Below are 11061 nucleotides of genomic sequence, written 5' to 3' on the forward strand. Positions count from 1 at the left end.
GGAAATTATTACTGGCCCATCAGCAAACTGCCTGCATTGCAGCTGCCCAAAACGTGATCACTGTGGTGTAATGTAACACCCTCACACACTCCAGCATTAACTGCCTCACATATGGAAACCATGAGGCTACAGAAGCCCGGCCAAGAATGATCATGGCCTGTGAGTACTCCACGCACAAACAACAATCAGAAAAAGCACCGGAGACATCCACAGCCAAGCTTTCGGAACAGCTCAGAACCAGTCCTGCCCCCATGACCCCTCTGCACCCTGAGCACCGGAGAAGCAGGAATCACCCAGCCCAGGACATCTTTGAGAATAACTTGAAACCATGGGACAGTCTCTAGGAACAAACGCAAATCCCCTCCCATAAAACGAACAATACCACAGACTAAAAGAATATTTCATCTGCTTAACTGCAGGGTGCAATAACATCAATTTGCCCAAATTACACACAAGCAGAAAGGTAATTGGCACCGAGCAGGGCGTGTTGTGACTGTTCCGTCACTCTCCGAGGCCAGCTACAAAAGACTGAAATTCACGAAAGTAAACAATGGCACGAAACCAACAGCCAGCCCCTTCCCCAGAATCCCTCCCTCTGGCATCGCGCTGCCGCAGTTGGGCAGAGACTTTTCCAAGCGGAGTCTGTGCAGCCCAGCCATCACCCAGCTGAGCAGGGATCGGGAGAAAAATGGCAGCTCTTGAGTTTGCACAAGCACAAATTAATCTGCAGAAAAGCTATTTTACACTTTTAATTAACGACGTCCTGGACTTAAATATAATGAAGTGGTGAACACATATCCATACAAAACAACTGAGCGAAGGGAGAGCGGAGCTGGTTTTATATAATAATGGGGGGACTGAAGGAGGCAATGCAAGTGAAAGGCATGAAGTAAGCAGCTGAGAGTATATCCTCTGTCTGAAGGTGGGAAAAGGAACTGTCATCAACTAACAGAATTAGCAATTATCGCAATAGGGAGTTGATTTATTACCAAGTTACCCAGAAATGCCCATTACTACAGTTTGGTACCAACGCGAACATCCCTGGGTGTGCAATAGACAGAAGGTTACACTGGCTCACTTCCTTCTGCCTCCAAGCCGCTGAGCCCTTCCCTGGGCTGCAGGGCTGCCGTGTGTCACAGGGTACCAACTTTCCTTCGAAACAAGAATTAACTCGCTGCCTGGGATTTGCTGCTCAGTGGTCTCAACAGACAAAACCTCTAGTTTTATTCCTCTCCAACACTCAGGAACGCAGCGACTGCCGCACAGCTCCGCACCACTACCGGCACTTGCATAATAATGACTGCGGGCCTGGAGGCGAGGGGCCGGAGCACGAAGGCGAACTTCCTTACATAAGGACCGCAGGATCGATGCCCTCCGCACCGGGAGGCCGCGGGCAGCGCTCCCGCCCCGCACAGCCCGGGGCTCCCTCGGCCGCCGCTGGGCGCTGCCCGCGGAGGGCGGCCCCGGTCAGCGCCGCTTCGGGGCCGAACGACCTCTGCCCATCACAGCGCGCTCCGCACGCCGAGTCCCGCACGGCGATGGCAGCGCCAGCGGGCAGGCCCGGCCGGGGCTCCCCGCCGGTGCCTCCGCGGCTCCGCGCCCGGCGCTGCCGCAGCGCGGGAGGGGCGGGGGCGGCGGCGCAGCCCCGCGGCCGGAGCCGGCCCGTCCCCGCCCCGCCCCACACACAAAGGCGGCCCCGCCGCGCCCGCACCGGCCCGCGCTCCGCACCTTTGACCTGCGCCTCGTAGTCGGCGATGATCTCTTTGTCCTTCTTGAACTTGCCCTGCGCTGACATCGTGCGGGAGGGCGCGGGCCCCGCCGGCACCGCCGCGCTCCGCCGCCTCACCCGGCCGCGGCCCCGCCGCCGCCAGCGGCCGCCGTCATTGGCGGCGCCGGGGACACCGCGGGGAGCCCGCGCAGCGCCCGCGGCGCGGGGAGCGCAGCGCCGCCGGCAGCGGAGCAGGGGCCGGGCACAGCCGAGCCGAGCCGAGCCGAGCGCAGCCGCTCCCGCCGCCGGCCGAGGCGGGGCCCTGGCGCCGCTCCTGCGCTCAGGTTGCGCGCGGGGCGGGCGCTCCGAAGCCCCTTCCCCGCCCCGGCCCCGCCCCGGCCCCGCACGGCTCGGCCCGGCTCGGCCGCGCCCCCCGGGCCCCGCCGGGTGCAGAGCGCCCCGTGTCCGCCCCGCTGCGGGATGTGTCGCTCTCCCCGCGTGTCCCCTCCCGGAGCGGCCCCTCCGCAGCCCGGGGCTCCGGCACCGCCGGGCGCCGCTGGGACAGCGCGGGTGCGCTGCAGCAGATTTGTCACTTCTTGTTAAAACTGAGGGAAAAATGAGAAAGTGGTCGTTCCAGCAGAAGCACCATCAGTGGTTAAGGCGCTGTATCAGGGCTCTTCGCTGAGCGCTCAGGACCCAGTCCATGAGAGCTCACACACTTGGCAGCGGCGTGCGCGCTGCACACCCGAGCCCTCGGACAGCGATGCGCGGACTCAGCCTCTGCACATCCACAATCAACTGAGTGGTTCCTCTGTCCGGCCCCGGCTCCGCTCCCATCACTGCGCCACACAATGGGGTCTTTTATGGGTGTCTTGTGAGGAGTGAATTCAGGGAGATTTGATGATTCACAGTTACTCTGCCAACTTTAAAAAATAACTCCGGCCCATTACACAAATAATTTACCTAGTGCAAGCAGGCGGCACAGATGAGCATTCTGCATCTCAGCGGCTGTGGAAAGCCTGGGGAGGAGGGAGAAAAAGCGAGCCCTTCCAGGGAAAGGCAGCCACAGCAGAACGTGAGGCACAGGCTCAGGGCTGAGCAGCGTTACTCCATCTCCAGGCGGACCAAGGGGCTCAGAGTCTCCGGGAAAGCAAAAGCTGTGCGAGACCCCCACTGGGCACAGGGAGAGGCAGAGGACAGGGACCACAGGGAAGGCACAGGGACAGCGGCTGTGAGCGTGGGTCGGTGTTTTGTGGCAGGGCAGGAGCAGCCAGGGAGCACGTACCAGTCCCTAGGGTGAGTTGCTGCATCTCCTGCCAAGAATCTGAGAAGGAGCTGGGCTGGGATGCTGTGTGTGACTGCCCTAAGCTGTACTTGGAGCAGGGCTGGAAAGGCAACATCAAGGAGAGTCAAGAGGTATTAAAGAATGATCCTCCAGGAGCATCAGGTCTCTGGAGAGGGTGCCAATGGGGTGTGAAATGATTGCTGTACACCAATGGTGTGTCATCTCCCAAAGAAAGGAAAAGCCAATTTACACAATGACCAGAAAAGTCCAGGGATGACGATGTTGTGTTCCTGCACAGCCAAGAACACCCTGGAGGGACCTTACAGTTCTGCACTCGCTCTCCACAAAAAAAACCAACAAACTAAGCAAGGAAAGAGAAGCACAGGCCATTTGATAAAAGATTCATCCTAGCAGCAGACACTTCTCCTTGCAACACTCACAGGGATTCAGAGAGCAAGGACCAGCATTCCTGATAACCACCTGTGCCATAAGACAGATTTTGATTTTCTTGCCAAATTGGTTCAAACCTGTAAGGCCAGCTCTGTGGTCAAAGCTGAGTGTCTGAGAGTGTTAAGCATCTTTTCTCAGAGTGGTCCACAAAATAGTGGTGAAAGAAAAATCCCAGTCATGAAATGATCCAACAGCGCCAGGGGTTTCTGCTACTCAGATATCATAAAGAATAAAGAAGCAGCAATGGCTGAAGAAAAATAATCCAATCATGAATTAATGATCTTTAATAGATATCAATGTCTAAGATACTTTGTGGAATTTCTACTTGAAACAGCTTCTTAAAAGGAAGGGTTACATTGTGATTCACTTTGTGACATTCTCAATCCAGAATTTTTTAATGAGGAATGGGACGGGATGGGATTTAATCATAATAAACACTTCAAGCTTGAGGTATAGAGAAACCAACAGTAGCTATGGCAACGTGGTCACTCCAGTAAGGCTAATGCAGATTATTTCCAGGGCAGTAGCCTTGTGTGTGCTCAGGAAGCAGAGGTAATGTTGGCTTAAAGCAATTCCTAAATTAAGGAAAAATTTTTAAGCAGAAGCTGTCTTGCACTCTTTGTTTCCAGCTTCAAAATGTGTTTCACAATGTGCTGAACATACACACAGCAGCCTCAGCAGAGTATTGACCTGCTGCTTCCAGAGACACTCACGTATGTCACCATGAGCTGGGCAGAGCCTCTGGTCATAGATCCACAGCCTGCTTTGGGTTGGAAGGGCCCTTGAGGCTCATCTCATTCCAGCCCCCTGCCATGGGCAGGGACACCTTCCAGTGGACCAGGCTGCTCCAAGCACTGTCCAGTCTTGAACACTTCCAGAGATGGAACATCCATCATACCCACTCTCACACCAGGGAAGCTTTGCCAGAGAAGGCTGGAGCCAGGCTGGAGGCCACACCAAGCCACAGATGACATGGACACCAAGCTGTGTGATGAAACCCTTCACAGCCTTACACAAGTGCCAGAGCTGCAGCACTGCTGCCAGTTACTCATCCCAGAGTGAGGCAGCTTGTGACATGACCCCAGCTTTCCCTTGGTCTTCCTGCCTCCCTGAGGTCTCTGAAAGGCAGAATCCCTTGTGCCATTCCTTGGGCTGAAGTTGGGGAAGGGGGACGACTTTGGCCATTGATATGTAGCTAAACCCTGTGCAGCCTCTCGGGGAAGTTGCTATAAATCCCTACTTGGTGATGGAAACTATTCCAGTCCAGGCTCGAGGGTCCCAAGGAGGTGTGGGCTCTGCCTCAGACTCACGAGGCCTGCAGTACACCAGCCAGACTGGGAGAGATTGCCCACGCAGGAGAGCTGCAGGGTCAGCTGGGGAATAAAATCCATATGAGCCGGGGCAGCAGAAGCCAGCCCTGCTGGCTGTTCCCTCTGCGGGAACGGCATGGCTCTGACACAGCATGCTGCACTGCTGGGGAAAGGCTTCTGTACACACCTTTTCAGAGTAAGAGTAAACGAGCTGGAGACACGGAACACAGCAGCTGTTGGTGCTGCACTACATCACCTTTGTTTTTTGAACCTTACATCTTCTTTCCTGCCAGCAAAGTGCTGTTACCTTGTCATATTAACAGAGAACTACTTCTCACTCTGTTCCCTTTTTTATCTCTGTGAAGTGCAGTTGTAGCTTGGCACTGACAGAGCTTCATCAATGGGTCCTGCCTTTCCACCCAAAATAACTGCAGCCAAAGATTTCTGTACGTGGAAATGCAGGTTGTTTTTCAGGTAAAGCATCCCAGAAGTTTGCTTTTGATTTTTATTTTATTCAGGTCTCCAACAGCGCAGTTGTAAGTAGAAAGGTATCTTCTGAAAATACATGTGTAGTATCCTTGAGGCCATGAATACTCAGAGAAGAAAAAGAGCATTCTAAAATACACACTCATCTGAATCCCAGCCTTTTCCACTATTGCCATCTTAAGCCCTTGTGGTACCAGGAGAATTCAGCTTTACGCTGGTCAATAATTCAAGCCCCTGTAAGAAATGGGAATATTTATGTGTGACTAAATGCATGAAGAATTATGATAAACAACTTGGCAAGGCAACAGCAATTCTTCCCAGTAGCTCTAGTTCTCCTGTAAAAGGCATTGGAGTCCCAAGCTCCTCAGGACCTGTGGTAACTGCACAGGGCCGTGGTCACACTGCACGGTGCTTATCAGCGGTGAAAAGGCTCCTGCGAGCAGTTTCCTGCTCGATCTGCGGCCCCCGTTTCCTCAGGGACATTGCCCAGACTCTGTGCTCAAAGCTGCGCTTTCGTTTCCCTGCTGCAAGCAGCAGCTTCGCTGGCGCTTGAGCAGCCACTGCCTTAGGGAGAGGGCACTCAGCATCCACGCGCAGGCTCTCCAGGAAGGACATGCCCTGCACAACGCTGGCATTTGCGTGTTCGTCTCCAAGGTGTGCGTCTGAAATCCCAGTGGCTGCTTCAGCCTTGCCCTTGGGGTGGCTTGCAGCCCTTTGCCCTGTGCTACATACACCCCTAAAGAACTGCTTTTGCACAGAGCTCTCCAGGAAAAGCAACACGAGCTGTTTTCTCTGCTGGGCCATTTCCACAGCTTTGGTCTTGTGCTAAACCCAGGGGGGCCCAGGCTCCTCTTGGGCCCATCCCTCCTGTGCACACTGCACTGAAGCTGCAGCTGCCAGAACCAGATTGTTAATTATACTCCCACTGATTCAAAGGAAAGCTAAATATGTAATAATTCATGTCCATCAGTCAGCCCCCCTTTCTCCATTATTATTGTTCCTCTCTGCCTCCATTTTCCTCCATTTTCCCCCCATCCTCTCCCTCCCCAAGGGTGAGGATACCCCAGCCTGCATTCCTGGGAGCTGTGGCTCCACCATCCAGCATGGTCCCACCATGTCCTCTTCCACCACGCAAGCACAATTCTCTTCAAGGCTGAGTACAAACCTCTGCTATTTGGTGCAGTTGGATTTGCAGTTTGGTTATGACCTGACCCATGCCTTGTTCTCGCAGGACGGTGCTGCTCTCCCCTGGTTACCTGCTCCCAGGAGTTCATGCCAGTGCCAGAAGCAGTTATGCTTGTGTCATCTCAGACTAGCTCCACTGGCCTTTCCTCCCCTCATCCCCATTCCCTGCAGCACTGAGCTCCCTTAGCCTGTCTGGAGCAGCCCTGCTGTACCTGGCACACACAGGTGATGGTCAAACACAAAGGGACAGAGCTCCAAGGCCGTCCCCACGCAGGAGCTCTGGAGTTCCAGAGCCAAGGTGGGCTCTGAGGGTGACAGGCCCTGGCGTGGGGCAGGTCCTTGCTGGGCTCTGCTCCCCAGACCCAGGGCTCTGCATGTGCACACGCGACCCCAGAGATGCAGGTCCGTGGCCTCCTCAGGGTCTGCCCCACAAGAAACACAAGCTGTGGGGAGGGAGGACTGAAATGCAGCAGTGCTTTAAAACCAATTTTAACATTCCCAAATCCACATGACCTCTGTTGCAGTTACTCAGATTTCACATTTCTGGTCTGTGCCACTGGCATATGTTGAACTTTGCCGAAACAGTACTTGCCAAGAAGTGTTTGTTTCTTTTTAAAGAATATCAAAGCTTTGGGGATTTTGGTACAGAATATTATTTGTGGGTAAAATACATGATGTTCACATGCAAAAGAAATAAGGCCAAGAAATTCAGTGTTTATAATCACCCACTGGATTTAAATAAATTGATTTAATTGGTTTCTGAGGGGAAGGAGGAAAGAGCAACACAGGAATTCTTGTCACACGACTTCCATCTGAAATCTAACACAATTAGTACAGCAGGATTCAGTTACCAAAGGCAAAAAAAGAAAGGAAATCAGGAGTCAATTGAGTTGCTGCAAAATTTAATATCTTGCTGTCATCTTTGTTCTTGGTAGAGAGTTGCTGTAGCAACAGACCAAAAAAAGAACTTGCACAAGGGGAGGAGCTTGCTGCTCTTTTAACAACATCTCTTTACCCTCCCTGAATTACTGTTTACGGCCAATCAATCGCTTCCTGAGGATCAATGACTATGGACACAAGGCCAGGGCCTGCAGGTGTTACACCTGTCACACACACAAAGGTGTTCTCAGCTCCTCTCTGCAGGCCACACGGTGGCAACTCTTTTCTGTGGAGCTGAGCCCATTCTTGTCACACGCAAGATACATCTATTCCTTGATCCATTTCCATCACTGGGGGCTCTGCACCCTGCAGATCAGCACTGCGTGGGACTGTGCAGCTATAAATAAGAGACAGCTTTCCCCACCACTGCCTTTCTGGACGAGGCCAACAGCACAGCAGCTCAGGAAGGACAGGCCGTGGGGCAGCAGAAGGCAGCAGCTGCAGGCTAATGATGCCAGCAGCCTCAGGTCTGCCCTACAGAGCTGCGTGCGGTTGGTCATGCTGCAGCAAAGGAAGCTCCAGTGTTGGTGGTGCCTGGGCTGTCAGTGTTTTCCAATAGCTGGGTCCCTGCTGTTTGTTGTTCCCAATTCATTTAGTCACACACGATCTCCAACTCTCCATCTGCAGTGTGAAACCCACTAAGGGCAATGTTAGGCATTTTGGGATGCAGAGCTCCTAAGTGCAGGAGCAGGTTGGACAGCAGCTGCGGGAGCTCTCCCTGTGTGCCCTGTGGAAGGGCCCCTCACAGCCCAGCAGGACCAGCAAGCCTGGCCACCATGGCCCCGAACATCCCTGCACCAAAACAGGGCCCTGCACATCCCAGCAGGTGTACCTGCGGTGCTGCTTGGCTGGATTTGCCAGCAGGGCACAGAACTGAGGGCGAGCCCCCGTTCCTCCTGTGCCCCAGCATTTCCAGCAACATCCCCAGCCCTCAGCAGCAGCGAGGGGCAGGAGGGGCAGGCAGAAATGGGCTCATCTGGGACACCAAGGTCTTGCCCACGTCCCCATTTCCACATCTGTAAGTGGAATTAGCATTCCTACTTCCTTCATGGCTGCTGATAGAAAGGAGCATCCCCTTGTGTGCAGACTGGATGGCCCTGCAGTCTTGCCTGTGTGAAGGGGCACTACCAGCCTGTTGCAGAGATTCAGCCTAGTTTGATTTCCTTTAAGCTTCACTCTGTAGCTCCCCTCTGCAGCATCTCCATCTGCCTTCAGGGAGCCCTCACCAAAGCACCAGAGCACTCTGTGCCCCCAAGCCAGCCCTGGTGCCACCCTGGTGTCTCCAGGCTGCAGCAAGGGCACTGCTTGCCTGGGGACCTGCTGGAGCCCTGGCTGGAGCCCTCCTTGCATCCTGCTGTGCATCTTTGCTCCAATTACTCGGTCTGTTGTACTTGAGGAAAATGATCCAGTACCTGCAGCTGGAGCCGGGGCAGAGGGGCCCACCCCTCTCCCTTTGTTGGGGGCCAGCAGCCCCTGCTTGGGCCTGCGTTGCCGGGGGCTTCCAGCAGGACAGGGGACAGGAGAAAAGGAAAAGCCTGGGAAACTGAGCTTGCACTGTGTGCTCACACAAAGCGCTATTGTCCGTGGCTCAGAGATGCAGTTTAGTAGGGCAGGCTGTCCTCCCCGAGCAGCCCGGGGCGGCACACAGGCCCAGGGGAAGCTGCATGTGGGGCCTCTGTCTGAACTGACAGCGATTGATGAGGGAAAAGGGGCCAAATGGAAAACACAGCTTTGAGGGAGAATTCAGCTCTCTCATTAGAGCTGAATACAGCTGGCCAAAGGGGCCTTTTCCTGGAGCCCCGGGCTCCAGCTACATTCACAACTTCATTGCAAATTCCAGCATGAAAGTGTTATTTCCTGAAAGAGTGGGAAGTTTTGGGGTGTTTTTAAGTGCCCCTTCGCACGGGCACAGCCGCGGCACAGAGACCCAGTGACCAGGCCTGTGCACCACAGCAGCACCGAGACACTGAGCTTGGATTTTGTTATCTCAGGTCTCAGTCACTATCACCAGCCCACACGGACGGATTCTTTAGCTTTTCTCAGGAACTCAGGCTAGGCACCCGAGCCCATCCCATGGATTGTCCACCACTGGGCCCACACAAGAAAACACCATCACTTCCACATACAAGCTGCTTCCCAGGCTCTTGGCTTCAGCAGTAATTTAGCAGGCGGGGATTTTCTGATTTCCTTCACCAACTCAACTGAATGCAAAGTAGGTTGGGATAATCACAGCTACAGGCGTGTAAGGGCAGAGAGGAGGAGAATGGCCTGCTGAGTCTGCCCCGCTGCACCGTGTGGGTTCTTGGGTTCTGTGTCCTCAGCCATTGCCTTCTGCTCAGGCCCCCTGACACTCAGCCTTGCCTCGGGAGGTGAAGGCAGCCCTTGGTACAAGGCATAAGCCACTGCATGTGCTTTCGTACTTTCACATTGCAAAATCAGGAGAAAACTGGTAGTTATTATTGCTATTACACAGTGAGGTCACACGAGGAGAGGAGAGGAGAGGAGAGGAGAGGAGAGGAGAGGAGAGGAGAGGAGAGGAGAGGAGAGGAGAGGAGAGGAGAGGAGAGGAGAGGAGAGGAGAGGAGAGGAGAGGAGAGGAGAGGAGAGGAGAGGAGAGGAGAGGAGAGGAGAGGAGAGGAGAGGAGAGGAGAGGAGAGGAGAGGAGAGGAGAGGAGAGGAGAGAGGAGAGAGGAGAGGAGAAGAGAGGAGAGGAGAGGAGAGGAGAGGAGAGGAGGAGAGGAGAGGAGAGGAGAGGAGAGGAGAGGAGAGGAGAGGAGAGGAGAGGAGAGGAGAGGAGAGGAGAGGGAGAGGAGAGGAGAGGAGAGGAGAGGAGAGAAGCACTGGCACGACACCCTCATGCAAGGGAGTGAACAGGGTTGCACCAAGGCCTTCACACTCCTGCAGGGCTCACTCAACACACTGCGCAAATCTTCTGCACCATCAGTGCCAGCTCTGGCCTATAACCTGAGCACACAGCCCTGCAGGGAGCACCTGAAGCCAGGGAGATGTGCTGATGGAGATGTGCCTTCCCTGGAGAAGGAAGGCTGTTTACTGGAGCAGCATCAGTCGAACCTTCCCAGAACAGCTGAAGCAGCATCAGCACTTTGCTGACATGAGCTGTGTCAGCACGTCCGGACGTGGCCAAGCCCTCCTGGATCTGCAAAGGCTTGGGCTGCATCGGCAGCAGTGAGGGGCCCCCATGGCCAAGCCCAGGCTGCCACCCCTGGGAGGGTCCCCAGGCCCTGCCTCAGCTGTAGGACAGGGATGCTGCTGCAGCTCTCAGGGAATCCTGAACCTTCACTGGCTGCAGCTCGGGCTCAGCCATGGGGCTGCCCTGCAGGGAGTGAGGTCTGGCAGCACCAGGATTGTCCCCTCCAATCAGCACCATGGGGACACAGCAGCTGCCTGAGACAGGCACTACAGCATCTCAGCCTGGCTGTGCCTGCAGGACACAAAGAGACTCCCAGAGTGAGGCAAGGACAGCAATCCACTCTTATGCCATGTTTTTAAAGCTGTTTTCTTCCCACTGTGATCAGCATCACTGTGCTTTGGGTTTGACAGTTTGTGTGCACAGTGAATCTAATTTGATTTTTATCCTTTTTGTCTCCCTCTATTTTGCACACTACATTAGGCTTTTGTTCCAAGGCAGTTAAAGCAGATTTGCTGTGTGCTTTGAGCTGCCTTGCAGTGCTGGCAGA

General features: G+C 54.6%; 1 protein-coding gene across 2 annotated transcripts in view; it reads right to left on the reverse strand.

Moving 5' to 3' along the window:
- Window positions 1–1860, reverse strand: part of SRGAP3 (SLIT-ROBO Rho GTPase activating protein 3) — a 69207-nt gene extending 67347 nt beyond the window's left edge. The window contains exon 1 of one of the 2 annotated variants that reach the window (XM_030956449.1): window positions 1729–1860. In XM_030956449.1, coding sequence (XP_030812309.1) covers window positions 1729–1795 — 67 coding nt within the window. In that variant the 5' untranslated portion in view covers window positions 1796–1860. The remainder of the gene's footprint in view (window positions 1–1728) is intronic. The other variant, XM_030956448.1, reaches the window with a different exon arrangement.
- Window positions 1861–11061: the final 9201 nt, after the last annotated feature.

This window comes from Camarhynchus parvulus, chromosome 12, assembly GCF_901933205.1.
Source record: "Camarhynchus parvulus chromosome 12, STF_HiC, whole genome shotgun sequence".
In the NCBI taxonomy this organism is placed as follows: Eukaryota; Metazoa; Chordata; class Aves; order Passeriformes; family Thraupidae; genus Camarhynchus; species Camarhynchus parvulus.